Source organism: Lipophrys pholis (assembly GCF_963383615.2).
Source record: "Lipophrys pholis genome assembly, chromosome: 8".
Classification (NCBI taxonomy): domain Eukaryota; kingdom Metazoa; phylum Chordata; class Actinopteri; order Blenniiformes; family Blenniidae; genus Lipophrys; species Lipophrys pholis.
Window position 1 is genome coordinate 27,967,389 of NC_137630.1, and position 23,554 is coordinate 27,990,942.

The window sequence follows — 23,554 nt, forward strand, 5'->3', positions numbered from 1 at the left end:
TGGACTCCCCCACTGTGAATGACGTCCACCTTCTGTTCCCATGTAGAAGGGCAAAAATGGGCCACAATCTGACCCATTTCAATGACTGAAATGTCCTTAAAAACATGAAGCGCTGAAAGCAGAGGTCACCTAGAACGACTCGGAAACTGCACACATCAGTGTGAGCAGGCAATCATTCACGAAAAGAGTCACAGAAAACAAAGGAAAAGAGCCTAAATGTTTCAGAAAAGTATTAATTTCCTTAAACCACTATTACCATTGTTTTATCCTGTCGACATTCCCTTGTGTTAAAACGACCAGTCTCCTGATACGTCACTCAGCGTTGCACTGCTCCATGCTCGTTCATCACAACGTTCTTCAACTTCAACACACACACACACACACACACACACACACACACACACACACACACACACACACACACACCAAAAAAAAAATTGCAGAACACGAATGAAATGAAGTGCCGTGACTGGTTTACAGGCTGGCCTCAGGCAGAACATGGTGAAGGAGAAAGTTACTGTACGGGGCTGTCCCTTGGAAACCGCTGCAGCCCGCCTGGATGGAAATGTTTTCATAAGCCTATCGAATTCATCAAGGGACTGTTTTATGGGGTCATAAAACAAAGTGTGATAAATACAGCGCCTCGGGTCAAAGAGTATTTAAGTTCTGATTCCCGTGTTGCGGCAGGGGAATGGCCAAGACCATCTTACAGCAGATCAATTATTCCTTTCTAGAGTGATGGCAAGCCACGTAAAGCCAAGGTAAGAGCGCACTGCTTGGAATACTGGCGGGAATTCACTGCGGCACCCTAACATTGTAACCGTCCACAGTTTAAGAGAGGACATCGCCAACAAACTGCTGAGAGCGACAGGCACAGTGGGAGGGGAAAAAAAAAAACACAGCGGATTGAGCAAGTATTGTAATGAACAAACCACCTCTCTGACACGCTGGTAGGAAAGCATGCTGTTAAAAACACTTGTTTGGAAGAAAAACATTGCTAGCCAACTGGCATAGTCAGGGCTCTAACCTCACTTTTGAGTTTGAAGTTAAGTGGTCAGGTCTTGACAAAAATGTCACAGCGCTTTTCTTATATGTCCATCTGATGGATGAGCCAGACAGAGTAAAGCTTATATGATGGCTTAGTTGCAGGGGGTCAGATGGAGAGGCAGGAGAAGGGAAAAAGAGAGCCGGCGAGAGGAGACACGGAGCAGCAAATGAATGCAGAAGCCGTAGAACACCTTGACAGGCAGATATCTTGCTATGCACGAGATCCACCTCAGGGGACGTCTGGCTAATTTCCTGTGAAAACAGCAGACAACCGAGGCAGGAGGCAGCGGGTGGAGGTACAACAGAGAACGGCGAGGAGGTAAACTATTTTCACTTCCGAGAAAAGTCTCATCAGAGTTTGTTCTGTTGGCAGTGCTGACGTGCGACAGGTGAACTGGGGAGAGAGGTTGCGGGGTTGTCTGGGCTGAAACAGCTGTGACAGAGACCCCTCTCTGTCTGTGGCACGATTATTCAGCATGGCTCCTCATCTGCATCTCGTTTTGGGTGCCCCGGTCCCTATTATACCTGCACTGTCTGCACACCCAGATCCCAGAAACAAATACTTGCAAACACACTTATCATAAATACATTAACACTTAGTTCCACTCCTTCTCTCTCGCTCACGTCTCACACACACAAACACACAGCCTCGGTTTTTACTGCAAATGGCACCAGGGAGGGCGACGCATTGAATGGCAAATGACAAATTCTCCTCTATACTCTCTGTATGGGAAATATGGCTCCCCATTCTCATGACACATTTGATATACAGCCTTTGCAAATTAGCCACAAGGCTGCAAGTGTGGAATGAATTGATATTCCAATCATCTGCATGATATAACCGCACATGGAACAACGGCAAAGTCATCTGCGTTGGCTTGATTAGTGAAGTACACAAGCAGGAGAATACAATTGTCTGTCTAAACTAGAAGCATACTTGTTTCCCCCTGCAAAGACCTGCGTCTAATAGAGGCAGGCTCCAATAAATTTGTACAAATATTCCAACAGAAGCATGAAGGCCGCTTCATCAGTGGGTTGTGTTGATAAACAATGTGGCGGCGTCTATTAGCAGATGCTCCTGTCAAGGACGTGCGCGTCAGCCACCAAGAAATGGAGAATGGGGGAAGAAAGAAAGAAAGAAAGAAAGAAAGAAAGAAAGAAAGAAAGAAAGAAAGAAAGAAAGAAAGAAAGAAAGAAAAGAAAAGAAAAGAAAAGAAAAGAAAAGAAAAGAAAAGAAAAGAAAAGAAAAAAAAGAAAAGAAAATAGACAGAACAAAAAAGAGGTGAAAGAGTGAAAACCGGGGTTGTTCTCAGAAAGGTCAGCCTGATTGTCTCTGCCCAAATATGCTGGCCTTTTCAAAATTAACTTGGCAAAGGCGATATTTTCCACAAAGCCCGGCATCATGAATCAAAGAAGCGTCTATAGTTCATCCCTGAAAGCAAAGTAAGTTGCCTCCCTGTGTGCTACACTCCCTCTGTACTGACACTCCACCCTCCCGCATAGAGCTGACATCTTCAGTAATTATGTAATTAACACCGTGGCAGGCCTGATTTCACAGAAAGTACATTATAATTGCATTCAGTCGTTCATTAGTTAGGCAAAACATTCGATACGCCATGCGCAGGTGCGGCAGGGGGCCAAAGGCTACTTGTTTTTTTGGAACGCAATTGCGGTGTCAATGACTTGATTGGTTTCTGCTTGATATCGCTGACAGGACAGGTTTTTGTAATTTACCAATAATTACCCTCTTTCCCTGATACAATAAAAAAGTCACTGGTCTCCGTGAAGATAAACCAATCGGGGACGTTCCCTCTGCTCCCTGCTTCACAGTCTGCTTGTCTGCTGTGAATAATGCCCAACAGGCTGTGTAAGATGAAAATTAATATTACAAAAGAAGAAGAAGGAAAAAAACAAATGTCACAAAAGAGCAGTTTTGTCTTCCTGGCACACGTGTAACACTGTATGAAACAACAGATAAGCAGTAATTACCTGAGCGGTAAAAGCATGTTAGGGAAACCAGCAAACACGCACAGTTCGACATGATGTATTACATTAGTCAAAGCAGCGGTATGTCTCTGTGAGCTGTTTTTAATGGGTTTTTTCAAACAGCAGTGGAGGCCTGTAATCTAAACGAACATATCATAAGGTGGTGGCTTCAGACAGACGGCAAAAGGGAGAAAAATTGCAGCAAGCTACAACCTTTAACTTGTGACTTGAGTAAAGCGATCCACATTGGATTGCAACATAATTAAAAGGAATTCTGTCCCGGGCTGGTGTCCTGGAATGAAATACTTTTCCTATGATTAGTGGATAGATGGTATCACACCATTATGGTGTTACAGTCTGGTTAGGCAGACAGACAATTTGGTCCCAGTAACACCAGATCTGTCCCTGTCCCTGTGATGATTTCTTCAATTAAGCCTTCCTGGCAGAGGAGGCCAAATGCTTAACTAGGCAGAATTGGAGCTGCCACTAGCTAGAGGTAGCAATGGGCTCCACTTCAACAGCTCATTCATCAGCCCCAGCACTACCACTGGGCCACCTGTTCTGACACCATGCAGGGATAGAGTCATTTGCATTCTGCTCCGACCGTCCTCTTTCCCTCTCCCCACTTTCTCCCCTCTTTCTCTTTCTCGCTTTCTCTGCCTATACAACTTTTAAAGTTCCTCAGTGGCAGCTCTGGCAGATAATTGAATACCAGGGTTTGATTTAGTTTGAAATCAATTTGGGAAGGGGCTTTTCATTCATTATGCTCCTTGGCTTTGGTGCTACGTCTAAAATCCCTCAAACTTTGGCATGGGCTCGAACATCGTCAATTCAAAGTGAAATTAAGCGGCCCTGAGTTGGACTGACAGGCAACCAGAACATGATAGGAAAGGGAGGGCGTGTTGTCTAGGGGATGGGTGGAGTCTCCTCTCCTTCTCCTTTCTCCTCTCCTCTCTCCTCTTTCCCTCCTGGGGAGTCGCTCTCCTCTGCTCTTTGTCACCACCAGGTGCTGCTGTGAAATAAGGAGAGAGGCATCGACAGGAGGCAGCCATGCACATAGCTTGACATTTTAGCCAGCTCCCTGCAGACACATATGGCAACTGTGTGGGTGGATGTGTGCACGTGCAACAATTTGCTTCCGTAAGCAAACATGCGTGCATATGGATGTACGCCTTTATTTTTAGTTTAGACATCCACGTACATGGTTACCTATATCCTTTACCTTAATTACTGTCTGTGCAACTTGTCTTCTGCATGTATGAGTATGTCTTCTACAGTCTGTAATGTATATAATAAACCTACATTTTTCTTTTTTAGTTCTTGAGGCCCTGTGCTTCTTCATGTGCCGTTTCCAATGAAGCCATTCATACTCAATCGAAGTACCACAGCTTAGCTGTAATTTCAATTGCTTGTGGCAATTTAGAAATAAATGTGCAAGCAATATGTCACTTTTGACATGTAGTTGTTAAACATCAGGGTCACAGCTAAATGAGTAACAAGTTAAGTAAAAATATTTTAGATCTTTGCATCTCCCAGGTTTTCACTGCCGCCTGCGTCTGCTTTAGTGCAGCCGTCTGCCACTAGATCTGAAAACAGGTGACTTAATTTCTTTGGTTGCTTTGTCCATCTGCTTGGTTTCATTGTCTTGTTAAATGGAGACAATATATTCAGAGATAAATGATGCATTTGGCTATATCTGAACAGACTGATAATATAATATGACTCTTCTGTCAACAGTGAATTCATCATTCACCGCATATGTGCCAGTTTCATTGGCAGTCATGCATACAGAAACCATAACATGCTTGATAGATGAGGTGGTATGCTTTGGGTCAAGTGCTCTTCCATTTGTTCTCCACACTGTTGTCATCACTTTGATAGAGGTTGATTTTTCTTCCATCAGTCAATAACAATTTGTCCCAGAACTCTACTGAAGTACAACCTGTTTTTTTCTTTTAAGGTGTATCAGAGATTTCTAAATTGTGATGTGCCTCTGACATTGAAGTGATCATTCTGGTAAAGAAAATGTGCATATGTACATTTTAAAGACCACGGTTGATATCCAGAAATGTCATTTTTACTGTCAGACCTCCCGCACACTCTGAACTATTAAATTACAAAAGTCTGGGCTCTTTTGTGCATGAACAAGCAATACACAGTGGTCCAAAAACATTCAGTAGCCATATGTCCACTCGCTTTTCATCTCATTTAGGGCACCAGTTGGTAAGAAGGCTCCATCTCCCATGTAGCTTTTTTTTTTTTTTTTTTTTGGTATTGATGTAAACCTTTTGAAATTGAGGCTGAGGCTTGGCAACTTAAATGCAATGTTCATTATTTACGTTCAAATCGAATTTACCAAAGCACAAAAAATGTACTTGTCCACATAGTTAAGATGTGAACCTGACAACAAGTAAGATACATTGATCCGAATCCGTTGTAAATCAATGTGATGCATTATACAATGTGTTATGCTGCATAATGGAACGTTAAGCCCCCGTCCTGCATTTGAAAACAACTTGGTGCAATTGTGAAGAAATATGGAAGTACTTCAGCAGTGCACATTCACTAAGCACTTTGCTGGGTGCTGGAGGACTCAGACACAAACGGGAGGGTTGAATAGCAGCTTTCAATAAAGCAAAGGGATAACATTGTCCTGGGAACAACTGCAAGCGCGCCTTAACTGAGAGGGATGCGCAGATGGACACTCAGCATCACCGTAACTGTTAGGGACGTCTGTGCTGCATGTTTTCTCCGTTTCAAAAGCCATTTCTTCCTTTTTGGAGCCCACCTCTCCCAACTTACCACTCCTGTATCTTCTTGTGTGCTTGACTCAATTGTCATCCATCTGACTTGAGGCTGTGTTAGATTGTTAAAGTCCCCGGATATGGTAATCTGTGGGCTGCTCTGACCTTGAGAGAGTGTGTTTGCAGGGTGTCAGACCCCCTAATTCATCAGAGACAGGCCATTAGCTGGCTATCCAGCCACACAAACACACAATGGAACAGGAAGGAAAGTTCGCAGGGAAACAGCAGCAGCCCCGTTCTTGAGATATCATTAGTTACTGCCTTTCAAAACTGCTGAATTGGGACACTTACCTGACTTGCCCCATTTTTTGCACCACAAGAGCCAAGATGTTGATGAATGGATGTATGAAACTGTCACTACCAGGAAATGGGGAAAATAGGGTTAAGGACATATCCTCAGTAAAGTCTTTAGTATTCAGGAATATTGCAGGAACACTGATGATCACAAAACTAAATGAGGTATTTAGCATTTTCTGCATTTACCTTTGCACGGCACACTGACTTAAAACTACTGATCTGCAGTGTCTATGCGCCGTTACATTTTACGTCCCAGTTCAATGGATTAGTGAATGAAGGACAGGGTATGTAAATTGAGCATTTTCTAACCATCTCAAAGATGGCGAAGGGTTGCCACATGAGGTCAGTGGTTGTGAACAGCCTCATATATCTAGATGCCAAGCGAGATGGAATAGTAATTACTCCTGTGCATCTCTGAACAGAGACACAGCCTCTATCTTGTAAGCAGCGATGATTGACAGCCTCAATAAGAGACTCGCGCCGCACCCCATGCCCTCCGCCTACATGCCCCCACGACGACTGGTCAAACCCATCGTCTGGTGCCCCCCAGGCGGGGCATGGGTGACACCCCCCCTCTGATAATCCTGCCCATCACATCCATCATACCACCCTGCTCGCCCCATGAGAGGGCACAACCGAGGGAATCTAATCAGGCAGTCTAATTGAGGAGCAGGGCTCGCCAATACCCAGCCCGGGAGGCTGGCTCTGCCTGGGCAAGCTCAGGGGACGTCAATAACACTCAGCGGGTGTCGATTCATCAAACCTCCTTAATGTCATTAGCTCAGAGAGGCTCGCTTAACCCCCCCGCCCTCCCACCCCTCGGTCTGATTCTCTCATGCCTAAAACTTTCCCTCACTCACTTTTTGTTGCCGCTCCTCCTCCTTCCATCTACAAGTCTGTCCATCTCCAACTCAGATTGCTTTCTCGCGCACCGTTATTTTTCTCTTCTTTTTTCCTGCAGGTAATGTTTTCATCTTGAATAACGAGTTCAGGACATATTAAAATGTTGAATCGGTGTTTCTGTTTTGAGGAAATTAGCATGTTTGCTCTCTCATTGCCACTTTTGACTCCCAAAGTTTTCTTAGTCCTCCTCCTCCTCCTACCTTTTTGTTTTTAATCTCCCCTCCCCTTCTGCCCCAATATGCTCCTTTTCTTGCTCTCCAACAACATGTGGTGTACATTCCAGCTGTTTATTAAACAATGCCAGAGCTTCCTAGGAGCAGGTGATGCAGTCAATTACTCCACAATTACCTGGGTAATTATGCAAAGGAGGCGAGAGAAGTGCAGTAGCAGAGGAATGAAGAGGACCTTGGCAGAGGTGGATTGGCGGCGTTGGCAGTGGTTGGGGCCCAGAATGGCAAGCGATTGAGACCTTGAAGTGACAGTGCCAGAGAGAGCGCATTTCTAAAGGACGATGTGCCCCCTCACCTGCCAAAAACATACACTCACACACACGTAAACAACCACAAACAGAGTTCCTAACACTCAACTTCTGCCCCAGCACACTGACACCCTGATGCCTGCGTGTACGTGACTTTTCAGAGTGCTCGAGCCTGCTGTTTTTGTTTTGGACAATAACTATACAGTGCTCCTGTGTTTTTCACTCCACAGTTTGTCTCCACTCCTGTGACAATTAGGTGTCTTATATCTAAGTGGCAACAGAAAAGGGGGGGGGGGGGGGGGGGGGGGGGGCAGGAGACAGGAAAAGGCATCACGGCGTGTAAGCAATGGTAGTGAAAAGGAATAACCGGGAGAGGGAAGCAAAGGTGGAATGAAAGCAGACAAGAAGGTCGATAGGGAGTTGCATGGAGTCCACATAGTCTTTATGCTAATACGGATTTAATAAGTGGGGGTACTCACTTCAGTGTTCTTAGTTTCAACATCATTTGTGGAATATACAACAAACCAACACGTTTCTTCTTCTCTTTCTCCCCCTCAAACCTCACTCACTACCACTAACAACCGATGCTGCTCTACAATCACCCATGCGACCTATTTTACACATAGACACTGAAGCTCATGTCAAGTGGGTCTGACAAGCATGTCTTTGAGTAAATTGAACCATACAGTGGCGATTCTGAAACAAAAAAAAGAGTCAGATGGAAGAAGAGGGCTTGGCATATTCCCTGCCATGGGAGCTTTATGCAGTCGAACTGAAGATATTTTCTCTGGCAGGGTGAATGCTAAATTGCTTAGTGTCAGCTCATCACTTAAGGAGGATTGTTGGTGGGTATAATACTTCCTCGCACATGGCTTCTCCAAATAGTCTCAAGCCAGCCAACCCCTCTTAACTCTCTCCAAGCATCCTGACGTGGTGCTGTGGCTGGAGTCTTGTCTGTGGACACTAAGCTTTCAGTTATGACTCCCCAAACTCATCACTTTGGCTCAGATCGGTCTCTACGTTGCAGATTAATTTATAAATCCGCCTTCAAGAGGGAGGTTGACTGACCAGCCAAAATAAACATGACCACATTTCACCGAGACCCAGTTGAAGGGAAAGTAGCTGAAAATGACCGGGAGATGAGATGGTGAGCGTGCAGTGAAAGAAAAGCACAATCCTACTTTCCCATAAATTGTTTTTAAAACACAAACACATTTGTCCTTGGGTGAGTTGTGTGTTTTTTTTTTTTTTTCCCAGTCCACCTGTCTGTCTGTGTGTAAAAGGGCCGAATTAGGTGGTCACATGACCATTTTGTGTTAGTGAAGATGGGCACGAGGGAATTACCTCACAGCTCCGTATCTTAAATCTGTGGGATTAAGCTCCATTAAACATGGAGCGCCGCCAAAGCTTTATCTCTGGATTTCACTCTGAGACAGAGCAGAGAGTACGAAGAGGAGGGAGTCGGCAGGGAGAAATAGCAATGAAACGTCCTTCACCTTTATCGACCAAATTATATATTAAAAAAAAAAGAGAGAGAGAGAGAGAGAAAGGATGAGAATAAAATTGCTTGCCAGAACAATGGTGGAGAAAAGAGGTGGGCCATCGAAAACTCATGTGGCTGGCACGCTTACATATCCAACACTGACCACTGCTTTTGCAGCTACACACACATACACACACCCACGCGGTGAAAAAGGCCTTTCCCCCAGGCTCACTGGTCACTTAATGAGAAATGACCACTGCTGTGCCCTAGTCTCGCTGCACTGAGAGGAAAACACACACTTACTTTTCCTTCCGCCTCTAAAACTGAACCATTAAAAATGTGCTTATAAAATTTTGATGGGTTAAAAGCGTCTCATTAAGTTAATACTTTGCTGTCGTGAACCTCGCTACAGCTTCCATGTAGCTCTTATTTTTGAAACAGCCGTTAATGAACGGTGCGTACATGACAAAATCTGAATAATCAATAAGCTACCCCGGGACATTCACATGTTTTCATGCAGGAAATGACCACTAACTGTATAAGCTAGAGACAAAAAAGAAAGGTGAGCATGCTGGGAGTCCGGGTGGTCCAGTGATGAACGCCTCCTGTGTCCTCCCTTCATCCTCTTACTCCCTCGCTCGGTTTTTCTCCCTGCTCTGGGCTGTTATTGATCTGATCTCCTCCTCTCTCAACTGGAGCCATGATTCATGTTGTTCCGACTGGCCCTCACTCACCACACACAGACACAGCTCAGTCATGCCCTCCCCTATCTGTCTGTCCATCTGTCTCTGCCTGCTCTCCCTCTGCCCTCAGGCAAGTCAACCTGCTGTCCACACGGGACCACCATGGCCCGGTATGCTCCCATGTGTGATTATTATTACTAATCATTACCGCCATTAATATTGATGTATTAGTCATTTGTACCAAAGTCTCTTTCTCTATAAAGCACATTTTTATGATCTTTCTTGAGGGCTTTTTTTTTTAATTTGAATTAAAGCTGACTCACTCAGCTTAACAGGTGGTGCAAGATAGAAAAATGACTCAGGGTGTGTAAATAGAACCACATCTTATTTATTTCAAAAACACATTTTATAGCTTTAAGTTTTTATGGCAGTTTTTTTTTTATGAATAGAGATGCAATTCTCATACTACTAGATATCTAAGGAACAGTTTTCATCTTTTTTTTATTTGCTGCTTGATATTGTTTATACATAAATAAGAGTACCTGTTTGCTCAGACTTTATTTCTCAAAGTGTTTCTGTCATTTCCAATGCAAAATGTTCATTTCTGAAGGGAGCCAGAGAGTTAGAGAGAGAGATAAAGAGAGGAAGAGAGAGAGAAGGATGTGTGCAGGCCTTGCAGCAGTAGAAGCACATAAAAGCCCAGCTTCAGCCAAGGCCCCTGCTCCAATGTGTAGAAATTAATTGAGTGAAAAAAATCTGCTGTTTAAGGTTGAAGTGGGTTATGGGAGGCAGTGTAACAATTGTTTTCTGTTTGCCAGAGGCTATATATCGTTCATTCCGGCTTTCGCTCTCCTCTCCTCTCCTCTCCACTCAACACTCTCCTCTCCCTCTCTCCCCACCCTCCCTCCTCCCTCACCATCCATCCACCTTCTAAGCCTCTCCTGCTCCCTCCTCTCCTTTTCATCAGTCTTTTATTTTCCACAGTCTACAGTCTTTTTGATTCATTTTTATCTCTCCCATTTTCATCTATCACACAGATTTTTGGGGGGATTTCTTTTTTTTTTTTGGGTGTCTCTAAACGTAATTTTCCAGCAATACCAGACTCCATTTATGAAACGAGCTTTTACTAAATCTGCTCATGTATACGTTCAGTGTGAAAATGTGCTTAACTATTCCCCTTTGACAGTCTTTTAGTCAAACTAAACATGTATGTAGTTCCAGTCGCCGGGTGTGTGTGCCAGTGCCAGTGCAGCCATCTACATGCATGCATCATTATTTGATGACAGTGACAGTAACAGGGGACTAGTGTCAACACATAATGTAGAGCAAGCTTAGTACAGCCCAAGGCTTAAACAGATGACTCACTCTTTCTACACATTTAAACAGAATTTAACAGAAGTCTGCTACTGGCTTTTATTTCCGCACCATTAAAAAAGGAAGGATATAACAAACAAAACAAAAAAAACAAACGAACAACAAAATAACAGATCGGCATCACAAACCCGAGGAAATGCCTTCACTGCACGGGACGGAGACGCAAGCATCTATTCAGATTACTGTGAAAAGGACAAGGTTAACGCTGATGTATCAGCAGAGAGTGGAAAAAGACAGAGTTGTGCAATATGAACAGACGACAAGATGATCGGAGGGGGAGAAACAGAAGGCTGGAAAAACACATGACTAATAAAACTAACAGAGTACTAATGAAGAGACTTTTATACGAAGAAGCATTTCCTCTGTTGCCCAAAGCACAAGGGTTAAACCTGTTTCCTGAGTTAAACTCCTCTTTAGCACCCTTTCATGTAAAATATCAAACCTTTCAATATCACTCTGAGGAAAGCACAGTTGCTCACCCCGTATAATTCTATACAAACACTTAACCATTCTCTTTGAACTTTGCAGTTCCACTCATTATACCTCCTTTGAAGAGTGAATGCTGGAGCATTGGTACATTTTGATTTTGTAGTTATTAAATGCAACACAGCAGTAAATTACATCTAAACCTCTGTTTTGCTGGTAAATAATACATGGGCCTGTGTGCATTAGCCAGCAAAATAAGTAGCGAAGCAAAAAGAAAGCTAAAGGTGGCCAATGAGCGAGATGCTGGAGTGTAGCGAATTCATCTCACTGCAAACGTCAAAAGACTAGTATTTTTTTTGCAGATGAGGCAGAAAAAGCTTCGGTGAAACTGTGAGTTCTTGCTTTCTGAGTGTAGACAGCATAATGTCAGTGACGACTCCCCCTTAAAGCCCTTCTCTGCCCCCCAGGTCACACCCTAAACACCAGCGTGGTGCTCCCTATCTAAAAGATATATATATAAAAAAAAAAAAACCCAGCCGGGGAAAGCAGCCAGGATTCCACCAGGGCTGTAAAGGATCCGAAGGAAACTGCTGTTCTTGACATGAGAGCTAGCCTTCATGATGGGACCAGTTTTCACACCAATAGAGATCTAAGTGATTTGTTTTTTCCCCCAAAAGGAAGAAGCAAGTCGGTTTGAAAAGGAACAAAACAAATACACATACCGAGAAGGGAAAACTGGCAGGTGTAAGATGCATATTATGGAAAATATTTGATGCAATTAAAGCAATCAATGCTAAACATGCATTGTGTTAGATTATAGGAAGAACGTTTTTTAAGAAAAACCCTCCAATTCTACTTAACGCTCTAAAATCAGCTGACCCCTCGGTCCTGGCCTGTAGCCAAAACATGCCCCAGAAATGTGTGAACCAGCCAAAAGCTGGTTGCAGATCATTAAACACAGATTTGCAAAGGACTGACATCAGGGAGGCGAGAGCCAGAGTGAAACAACTTGTTTTTCTTTGAACTCCTACCTTTGGATTCAAGTGAATCAACTGAATCCAGCAACAATACGAGGTCTAGACCACTAGTCAGGCCCGAGTACATAACTCTGCACATTATATCATTTGGTAGTGGAGTAGGAATCTCTGAAGAGCCGTCTGGCCCGAATCTGTGAAATGGTGGAAGACAGAAGCCTCTGCAAAAGTTGGTTATTAACATAAAACTCAGGCCCCTGTGTTGCCCAGGGATCTGCGCTTCGCTCACGAGACCAAACAAAAAGCAGAATTCACAGAGCCGAGTAGACCACAGAGTCATGCATAGCCTCCTCACTGCCTGCAGTGCTCCATTTTTTATTTTTTTTCACCTTTCCAGAAAAGCCTTTTTGCCCCCACTTTGCATGCTGGGTATTGGTGGTGCTGGGCTGCTCCTACAGGGGCTACATACATCAAGCTCAGTTGATTTGGCTCACCGCTAGTATTAATAATGATAATGAGCAACATGTGAAGATTTTTTTCGCCAAAGGTCAAATGGCTTTAAGTTAACTTAATTCATACTGTGATCCATTATTCGTTCGATTTCTTTTTTTATCCGTAACCACGGGAGCGATGAAGCACTTGAGCTTCTGGACAGTCCTCCCTGCTTTGCTACACCCAGGACTGATGTGGGAAGCTGCAGCGGGAAGCCGCAATAAAGCCTGGATTGTAAATGAAAGGCAAAACCCTCCAGTTCTACAACAAATTAAAACATTTCTCTGTCCATTTTCTTGAGGACAATTCCTCCTTCCCCTCTACAATAAAGAAAAAGACCCCTGTGGAGATGCCTCAGCATGACATCACTACAACATTGAGGCAACAAGTGGTAAATTAAATTACGGAAGACGTCGATAATGCACAGCATTTCTGACGCTTGTTCACTCCCTACAGCAACATTTCCAAAATTAGCCCTTCAAAAAATGGGTTTCTGGATTGAAACGGTGATAGCCGGGTCAGCATGAAAAGGCGGACCGGGGCTTAACTGCTGCTGAGTGATTTGGCAATTGTAAGATGTAAGAGACGAAAACTAATTACTGTGGGCTTAAAGGAAAACCATGAGTAAAGTGGACGTTCCCAAGGCTGAGGGTAAGGTGTTCATGTGGGAAGGCTTTGGTTTAGTCGCTAATAACAACATAACAACCCCCATTAAGCCATTAGGCAGGGGAGAGGATCACAGCTTTAAATCTAATGTGCTGGATAAAAAATTGCACAATAACCAAAATGGGTATCTATTTTAGATACCTAACTCTGAAGCTCTACCTGTGGCGCACGGTTAAGATTTACATGTGGCAATTTCTAATAAAGGCTTCGGTAATAATTTAATTTGTATCGTTTCATTTTCTTACATTATTGTGTCATGAATCGTTTTTATTCTCTTTCCTGAGTTTATGTTTACTTTAATGGGGAATCCAGTAAGTTAACCGTCTTCCGTGTCTATGCAGCCACTCAGCATGACGCTAAGCGAAAACCTGAAGGTTAGAAGTTATAACCATGGAAACTGTTCTTTTAAACATCACTCAGTGAATGCCCTTAACTCCTCCACCATCAGGCAATTCAAAAGGGAAGCATTAGTTGTGTGCTTTATGGTTGGAGATTAAAAAAAAAAAAAAAAAGGGTGCATAACTAGACTCCAGGAGAAGAGAAAAGATGACGGAGGGAGTTAGTATTCAATTTACTGTCTTTATAGAACAGGAAGCCGATTGTTTTTTAGCAGATAGACTACACGTTTGGGTAAAAATGTAAAATACAACTTTTTTTTTTGTGCTTTGGGCATCGCCTGTATCAGTAATCTGATCTTAATTTCACAGTTGACTTGGAGCAGGGGCAAGAGGGAAAGCAATGCGCAGTGTCACCTCCTCTCAGAAACAGGGGTTTGTTTAGTGCCCTCTCACATCTGGCCACACAATCTGGCGATATCAGCCTCTGCATCTGTAAATCACTGATACTACTGCTAGAGTCACCCAAAGCAACTCTATTTCACAGATATGCAGCTAGTTTGATTATAACTTGCCATGCTTCCCCTCTCGGGAGGCCAGGGAACAGTGGAACAGTATTTTCTCCCCACCAGGTTTAAACCAGCAGGCAAAAAAGGAGCACAAAGCCTGCCCCGAGAGAGATTTACATTTGCATAAATAAGACTAAAAAAACATAAATGTTTGACTTGCTACAAAATGAAAGGCCAGACCACTTATACAAAAAGGAGTTAAATGTTGAAGGTCATGTGATATTGAAAGCCAATGCAGTGTAGCATCCAGTGCGCATCCAGTAGCATCCACTCCATTACAACATTAGCAACTAATGTTTTGACATTTGTCTTCATTATTATCAATGAACAGAGGCGATTGAGCCACCAGCATGCTCCATTACCTTCCTTCATTGCACAGTTGCACAGTTGAAATCACACATTAGGGTGGATCCAACATAAAATGACAAGTTACAGGGGCTAAGGACGCACCAACTGATTATTTAGGTGGTGGAGGGTGAGGGGGCCGGGTGAAGGGATGGAGGGGTGGAACACAGGCAGGGATGGGAGTTAGGGAATTGGTGGAGAACTGTGCCGGCATTAAAGTCTGGGGAGCACAGGGGCACAGAGCAACACAGCACACCTTAAGAAGAGAAGCTCATTTCAATCGGTATAATTAGCCCGTGGTAATGAAATAAGTCAGAGGCACTGCCACCTTCACTTAAGAGAAAATCGATCTGTGTTTGAGGGAGTTTATTAAAGCTTAGGAATAATGGGAAGATAGGATAGAAGGGGTGGAGGGGTGGAGGGGATGGGAGGTTGAGCGCACATTAACAGCTAATCAGCTAAGAAGAGCTGGTAGCATTGGGGTAGGAGCTCGACAAGAGGCAGAACTGAGATCAGTTGGAGTCTGTCAAGGCAGACGCTTTTGAAGTCTCTGCTATTTCCCAGTGAGAAGCCAGGGGATGCTAGAGCTATGCACACTCTGTGACATACATCCTGAATAAAGATGACATCACTCAGAGGGACAATAAAGTCAATCAAAACCTGGCGTGACCAAAGATTCTGGCTGATAGATAGTCATTGGACATCCTCATTAGAGTGATTGCAGGGATCCCTATGGAAGTCTGGCCGTGGCCGGGAGCTTCCGAACAACTCAAGCTTGGTAAGAGCAGTGAGATAATCACTGATGGACATTTCTCCTCAGGTGCCCCAAATGCATGCTGGTTGATGTGGGTGCTGCTTGCTCATTTATCCAGCCGTCTGGCCAACTCACCTGGAGTGATGGGGGAGACGTCAGGAAGGCAGGCTGCTATTTCACGGCCTGTTAAGCGCTAATGCCGCAACATGCCCCGCGCTCCAATTTTAGGGAACAGGGAGCATTACCGCCCAACTCAAGGTTCTGTCCGTCTGGACTTGTGGACTTGGACAGTAGTGGAGGAAGAGGTGGGGGGAAGAGGGCAGCGAGGAGACTGAGAGGTGGAAGTCAAGGAGGACAGTGAATGAATTAAAAGATTGAGAAATGGTAGAAACAGAGGGGGGAGGAGGGAAAGAGACTCTCAAAAAGCGGTGAAAGGTAGAGACAAGGAGAGTGGGAGGAGAAAGAGAGTGGAGTCTTCGTTTACACGGGCTGCTGAGCCAGCATTGCAGAGCAGACAGGACAGCAGCAGCACACGCTGACATCTACTCCTGCCATGCTAGGCTGCCTCTCGCAGGCCCCAGAAGGCCCTTTGCTCCTGGACTCGAAGTCTCTCCCTCACCAGAGCCGCTGAACATCAGTAGCCTGACCCACCCACAACTCTTGTCCTCACTGTGCACTAAACCTGGCCCATGTAATAGCCAGAGAACCTCGATTAAGCACGGGATGGCTGGGGAATCAGCGCACTACAGCACTGCATGAAAGGAATCTCCTGTAAAACAAGCGGGGTTATGCTGAAGTTATGTCAACGCTTTGCGTTCTGGCTTGTGAAGGTATGATATGAATTATGTATTAAAATGGATCTTGCTTTTCTCCTTCTAAATAAAGTAGTAAGCAGAAATGGATAGCTCTTTATCCCGCTCCACCTGAACGGAGGGCAAAGGTCGAGTCATTTGGATGCACCTGCAGCAAACATGACTGTGCATGACAGGTCACAGACTTTTTCTCAGGATAGTTACTGCAGTGATGGATCACCTCTCTCATCACCTTGCTCTGTCAGTCTATGACGGGTTTAAAGGACATGACTCAGGTCTGTCCATGTGCATGCGACCACACACCATAAAGTCCAAGCAACATAATCCAGCATGGTCTATATAAATCTTTTTTTTTTTTTCTTTTCTTTTCTTTAAGTATATGAAACAGCGGTTACGGTCCAATTTCTTTAAGTCCCCATGTGGCGTTGCACTCCTAAGTCAGTTTCTGCCCGTGTTCCCTCTCCAACAAGCTCACCTTCATGCCTCACACTGACTCCGCGGCTCGCACAGCAATTAGCTCTGGTAAATTAGACTTGTTACACAACATACAGAGTAACACTTTCTTCCGAGTTACTTCCAACACCTCAGTGAACAGCCATCAGCCTTTTATGTGTGCATCTGTGACTCATGGTGATGCTGCTTCGCTGCTCTCCTTAACTCATGTTGCCTTATAGTGTACACTGTGGGGTTTAATGATTTGACAGCTGTACTGTATCTGGTCCTCTGACTGCTTATTAGGACTGATAGACATAAAATACTGAAAACATTACAAGCGCAACACTCATTGCTCATGTCATGCGTTGACTGGGATATAAAGAAAAGCTCATTTCTCAGCCACTCAGGGGTTATCTTGTAAATGAATAATCTTCACTGTTTGCAGCTTGTATTGTATCTCTTTCAGTCTGGCTAACGTTCAGGCACGACAGCGCGGCACCACGGTGCAGCAGCGTAGTACGTGATGCATGCTACTTGACGCCCTCGCACACGTCGGACACACCATGGCGAGTCAACTATTTATAAATATAGAGCACGGTATGTAACTTATGGAGTGAATCTGGAGTGCCGCCCTGAATTTAAGAATGTTTTGTCTTTTATCATGAGTAATTCCTCACTTGAAAAGCTAATCTTTTTCAGCTGGGAATGTTGGTCACAGATGTCTGGATATTTTTATACCTTAACGGTATGTTTCTCCTCCGCTATTGTGACAGATACAAGGCCACAGAAGAATAGGCACTACCACTTGACAAGAGCAGTACCGCAGAGACAATACTTGTGATGTGTCACAGTTCATTAATTAATTGTGTAATCTTTTTTTTTTCCTGCCTGCCTATATCAAATTCTGTAAGAGTCCACATTTTCAATATCTACAAATAGTCTACTGGTGTAACATATTTAGAGGATTTGTCTGCGAGCTTGTGAAGATTTGTAACGACGATTTTCACAGTTTACCAGGTCACCACTCACATGCACAAACACAGTCTCTGTCATAGACCGAGACTGGGAGTATTTTCATGTTAGAAATAGTATATAGCTTATAAATTGAAGCGGCTGTGGCTCGGTTGGTAGAGTGGGTCGTCTCTGAACCGCAATGGTTGCAGGTTCGATTCCCTAACTGTCAGCGTGTCCTTGAGCAAGACGCTGAACCCCCAAATTGCATTGATTCATTAGTCAACTATGCTCCCACACACACACACACACACACACACACACACACTTCTGAGGAGGGGCTACAGTTTGTGCTCACCCTGGAGCTGTTGCTTTCACACAACACTCGCAGCGCCCCAGAGTGCGGCGGGCTGTTCTGGTAAGCGCCACAGTGCGAGTGACTCTTTCACACTCAAACAGTTTCACTGGTGCATCTCGGCCCCAAGACTCAGCTGGGTCGACCCAAAAACAGCAGGTGTGAAAGTACCCGAAGGATTCGTATAGAAGCCGTGGGAATTTGGCCCATACTGGAGACCTGCACTACTATAGGCTGCTTTAGGGTGAAACTGAGTGGATTGCATCACCAAGTTTACCGAGGTTTTTAGACATACTTATAATTAATAGAAAATGAAAAGTAAAATCTTCTTCTCTTCTATTCTCAGAGATGCAATACGTATAAAGAGAACAATGCAACATTAATGGTCTAATCCACAATGCTATACAGTATGAGGCCTATTGTTTTATGTTCAGTTTTAATATCTGGCTTGCAATTTTTGATTTAGTTGCTTTAATGTTGCCACAAGCATGGACTTATATAAATAATGTGTCATTCTAAATTTAGTTTTTTGGGGTTGAAAGCACAGTGGTGAATCCTCCCACTGGTGAACCTGAGTCTGCAAAACCCGGTGAACTTAAAGATAGCTATGAGCAAACCAGAGAGTGGCACAATATAATTTTGGACGGCTCTTGCTTGATAAAAAATTAAAGCAGAGAACACAATGTATTCCTAAAAGTCTTTGATAAAAGGTTATATTAATATTTATGTAGGCAGTGTCAGATATGCAATATTAATCTGGCGAGTCACTTTGAGAAGAACAGGCATGTGGACGTTCTGCCATCTTTAGATCCACTCTGAAGCCAACGTGTCAGAAACATACACGTCTTCATGTCTGTTCAGTGTTTTGGTCATAAATTCCCACTATTGGTACATTTGTCTAAACTACCGGGCTGCTGAATGGAAGTTAAAAGCATGCAATCTACATTTAAAAGCAGTATTGAGAGGACAATGGTTTGTTTCTAGACTCTGAATGGCTCCATTTGGCTTATAGTCTTACAGTTTCATTTGTGTGCCATTTTTCTGAAGCACTGATCACAGATGCTGGAAGACATGCGCATAAGATTTCTGAGCCAACGAGAGAAAGTAAAAATGAAAGGCAGATGAGGAAGTATTTTAATTTGTTATAAACTGTCTCCTATTATAATTTCATTGTCAGAAAGGTTGGGGACATGTATAAAATGTTAATAAAACATAGCAACCCTCATGAAATATTACTCACAACAGGACAGACAATGTATCACTTTTTAAAGAATAAGACATTTTACCATTTCACTAAAAGTAAAATAAAAAGCATTATCTAATTAAGAAGGTGATGGCAACGACACAAATCACAATTGTTGATGGTTATCTTCCATCCATTTTTCTTCCTCCAAAACAGTTCAAACATCTGGGGAGTTAAAAGACCAATTGGTTGGATTTTATGGAGCGGAATGTCACCCTGTTCTTGTCTGACGTGAGATTGTAGCTGCTCTACAATCCTGAGTCTTCTTTGCAGGGGTGTGTTTGCTTTCTGTCGATGAAAGGCACGAACAGCAGGCAGGGAAGTTCAGCAACCCGGACTCTCATACTGTGAAAAAATGCTGTTGTGTTGTTGGCATTGTGTCGATGAAATTTGAAATGCCTTTCCTGTCTTTTGTCCGCATGGGAGCAAATGTTTTTTTCTAAAACCTCTATGTACTTTTCAGACTTGATAGCGCTATTCCAGATGTGTCAACGGCCCACATCAGCACCAGCCCAGGCCCATATCATCAGAGATGCTGGCTTTTGAACTGTGCTCTGATTGTAAGGCTCGATTTGGTCGCACTCTTTATTATTCCTCAGGACAAGATCCCTGCGGTTTCCAAGGAGAGTGTTTGATCACCAGCACCAAGTCACCACCATTTTATCTCAGTTTATTTTAAATACGCTTTGGTTCAGAAAAGAAAGTGGTGTTTTTGGACTAAGTTCACATTACTCTTTGCATAATATGATTTTGCATTTGTGGGTTCCACAGGGAACTGCGTTCACACACAATGAATTCTGGAAGTGCCTTTGAGACCATGCGGAGGTTTACAGCAGGGAATAATGCCTGCTGTTAATGCAGTGCCGCCTGAGGCTCCCAAGATCACAAGCATCAAACATTGACCTTTGACCTTGTCCCTCATGCACAGATTGCAGAGATTTATTGAGATTCTGCGATTTTTTTTTTTAACTATGAAACTATAGATGTTCGAGATGTTCGATATTGCAACAGAAGGAAATTCCTTAAAAACGTTCATATTGTTGTTATTCAGTACTTTATTGTGCAGCCTTTAGATACCACTGCCCTATTATTTAAAAAAAAGTAGCTATAATCAAACTTCAGAATTAACAAATATTTTATAAAAAAATGACAATATTAAACTGCCAACAACTGATATGTTATCATCTAATGTGAATTTGAGAAGATTGTATATTATTCCATCAAATTTTCATCTTTTTATGACACATTCATACGTCCTCCGAACCTTTTTAGGGGACTGGTGTTGTAGTAAATGCTCTTTTTTTTAGATTTACATTGTGCTTATTTATACAACGCATGCTTTAGGAGTGGTTTGGGGAACTCATAATCACTACATGAGCCATGCTTCCTGGAAAATAACCAGCTAATACTCCTAGCGTATCATACTCATATGCCCTGAGCTTCCACTTGGAGACACTTTGAGGACATAAGGTCATACACGATGCTGTATTTCTTTACTTACCCGAAGCATAAAATTCACAAATGTGGAACTTACATAGAGCTCAGCCTGCTGACAACCATATAGTTCTGTGTGACCGCCTCAAATGCCTGTCTGTAACAACAGTTATTCAGATTTACTACCAAAAGAGATGAATTGCCAACTGTATGCAAAAACTTCTGCAAGCCCCCCCCCCCCCCCCCTTTTTTTGGGGATAAAATTTTGTAGCAATTAAAATTGAGTTGTAATGCATGACAGTTGTGCCACCAGTAGTCTCGGTGTATACACTAATTACAAATGAATTGAGGAAGTTATGTGACATTTTGTTTAGCATAAATGGCCAAATGACACTCAATTCTCTGCATTTACATGTTCTCTGCGATTATTTACAAAGTAAGTGTTCACACTGGATGTTATTTAGGCACCCTGTGCATGTTCACACATTAATTCACTCAGAATAATGCAAGTGGGCTGACCAAACTCTCTCTAAAGCCAATGCTGTCAGAAACGGAAAATATATGTAACAGTCCAGAAGGATGGATGTGTGTAGTCCCAACAGGTTATCAGACCACTGCAGGACCAGCGATGACACTGAGCTGGCTTGGCGACAGAGGAGGCCATTTTCTTGGAGTGACAAATATCTGGAGGAGTACAAACAGAGAGCAGAGCCCCTGTTGGGAGAATGCCTGAGCTTTGTCTTTGTCATACTGTGTGACACACACTCACAGCACCACTCCCTGAGGTGTGCAGTTGTGTGTGATACCGTGTGCACACACACACACGCGCGCGCACGCACACACACATTTAAACAGGAGTCAAAAATCTCCCACCCTCAAATCTCTGTCTCTACTTTATCTCGGCTCCTGGGCTTCTGGCATTTGTGCTTGTGGCAAAATGTGTGAAAGAAATCCAAACTTTAGCACTACTGAAAGCTAACAAAGTAGAAGAGTCTGAGGATGAGTCTGGCCTTGTCTCATTAATGAGACTTTGCTGATAAATCAGCCTGGGTGCCAACACTGAATTGTCACCTCTGCAGGTCTTTCGAGAGCCTAGGTGAGCCAAGGGCAGATACAACTGGGCTTTTTATGGCAGCAGCTGGTATGGGGAGTGACTTGGAGTGAGGTGAGGGAACACTAGCTCCACAGTACTGCTTTGAGCCAGCAAGATTAATGTAGGCTCTCTGGAGCAAAGGCAACATCCAGAGCTTTAATAAGGTACAAACAATCGGTTCCACTCCACTGGCTTCCCAGGGAAAACTATTGTTGTGCTGCATTGTTTCTTGGTGAGGTTCCTTGGAGACACGGGCCGACTGCAGCATGTGACTGTCTCCATTACAGCCAGGGGAGAGCTCACTGTAGACCTCTGTTTGTCTGTGTCAGGATGAAGGCTGGCTCTCGCCCACCCCTTGCCCACCCCCGGTCCCCATTTACTCCCTCTGAATCCAAACTCTTGTCTGCCCACTCACCTCAACTCCCTGCACTTTCAACTTCATGTGATCCTCCCGTGTGGTCTTCCCGTCTTTCCTCTTCTTCCAGCAGTAGCCATCCTTTCTGTACTTCACCTTCTTCCTATTGTACAGTATCATCGACCCATTCTGCGGCCTGGATCCGAGGAGACAGGACAGACAGAGGGGAGAGCAAAAGAGAGAAAGATGAGACGAGATGAGAAGAATTTTTTAGGCAAAGCAACCGCGCAGCTCGGGGACTCATTTTAGAGATGTACAAAGAGGTCTGACACGAGTCTGTGCCTGGCAGAAAATGCACCAGTGACTTAGATGACAAGACTTCTTTATGGTGTTTTTCAGCATTGGTATGCATAGTTTGACAATGAACAAAGCACCCTTCAGCATACATTCCTCTCCCGGTGTGTGTGTGTGTGTGTGTGTGTGTGTGTGTGTGTGTGTGTGTGTGTGTGTGTGTGTGTGTGTGTGTGTGTGTGTGTGTGTGTGTGTGTGTGTGTGTGTGTGTGTGTGTGTGTGTGTGTGTGTGTGTGTGTGTGTGCTATGAGGAGCTAAAGTGACACTCCTCTCACAGTAAATTATATGAAGGCCAATATGTAAGGCAAGCAGAAGGCAAAGGGGGGGGGGGGGGGGGAGTTGGAGTGGGGCCTTCCTTCCTTATCTCTCATTCATCCAACTTAAATGAGTTGTGGTGTTGGAAATCCCTTGGGGGGGAAGAGAGGATCCTCCCTCACACTCCATTCATAATTCATTCTCCCTCCACCAGACCACAGCCTGTAGGCTCATAATGATACAATGTAACTATTTGATGATAATCTGCCTTTCCACTTCGATTTGTAACACGGGCATTTGGCGCTCTGTGTTAAACATTAAGAGAAAGTGTAGCATGAAACATTCATGGCTTTCCCAACAATTAGTGAGCAGTTAGACATTGTTTTGCAAGCGTGCATTTGTATTTGTGTGTCTCGTGTAGAGGCCATGCGTCACTGGACATATGTCCATGTTTCTGCACCGTTTTTCATGATCACACGCTTGCATGCAAACACAATCGCTAAGTCAGAGCAAAGGCAACTTGTATGAGGAGATCCATGTTTTACCCTGTGAAGTTGTCATAAATCTATAATTGCACGTGTCTACGTCACGTGACGTGGGGCAGGATGTCTTCCTTTTAGTCGGTCTGATAAAAATTATTCATAAGAACGACTG

The 23,554-nt window shown here is 43.8% G+C and overlaps 1 protein-coding gene across 1 annotated transcript in view; it reads right to left on the bottom strand.

Moving 5' to 3' along the window:
* camta1a (calmodulin binding transcription activator 1a) overlaps positions 1-23,554 on the bottom strand; it is a gene marked incomplete at both ends in the record, with an annotated part of 307,848 nt that overhangs the window by 108,302 nt on the left and 175,992 nt on the right. The window contains 1 exon segment of the mRNA XM_080468566.1: positions 22,355-22,490. Within this exon segment, the coding sequence (XP_080324692.1) occupies positions 22,355-22,490 (136 nt within the window).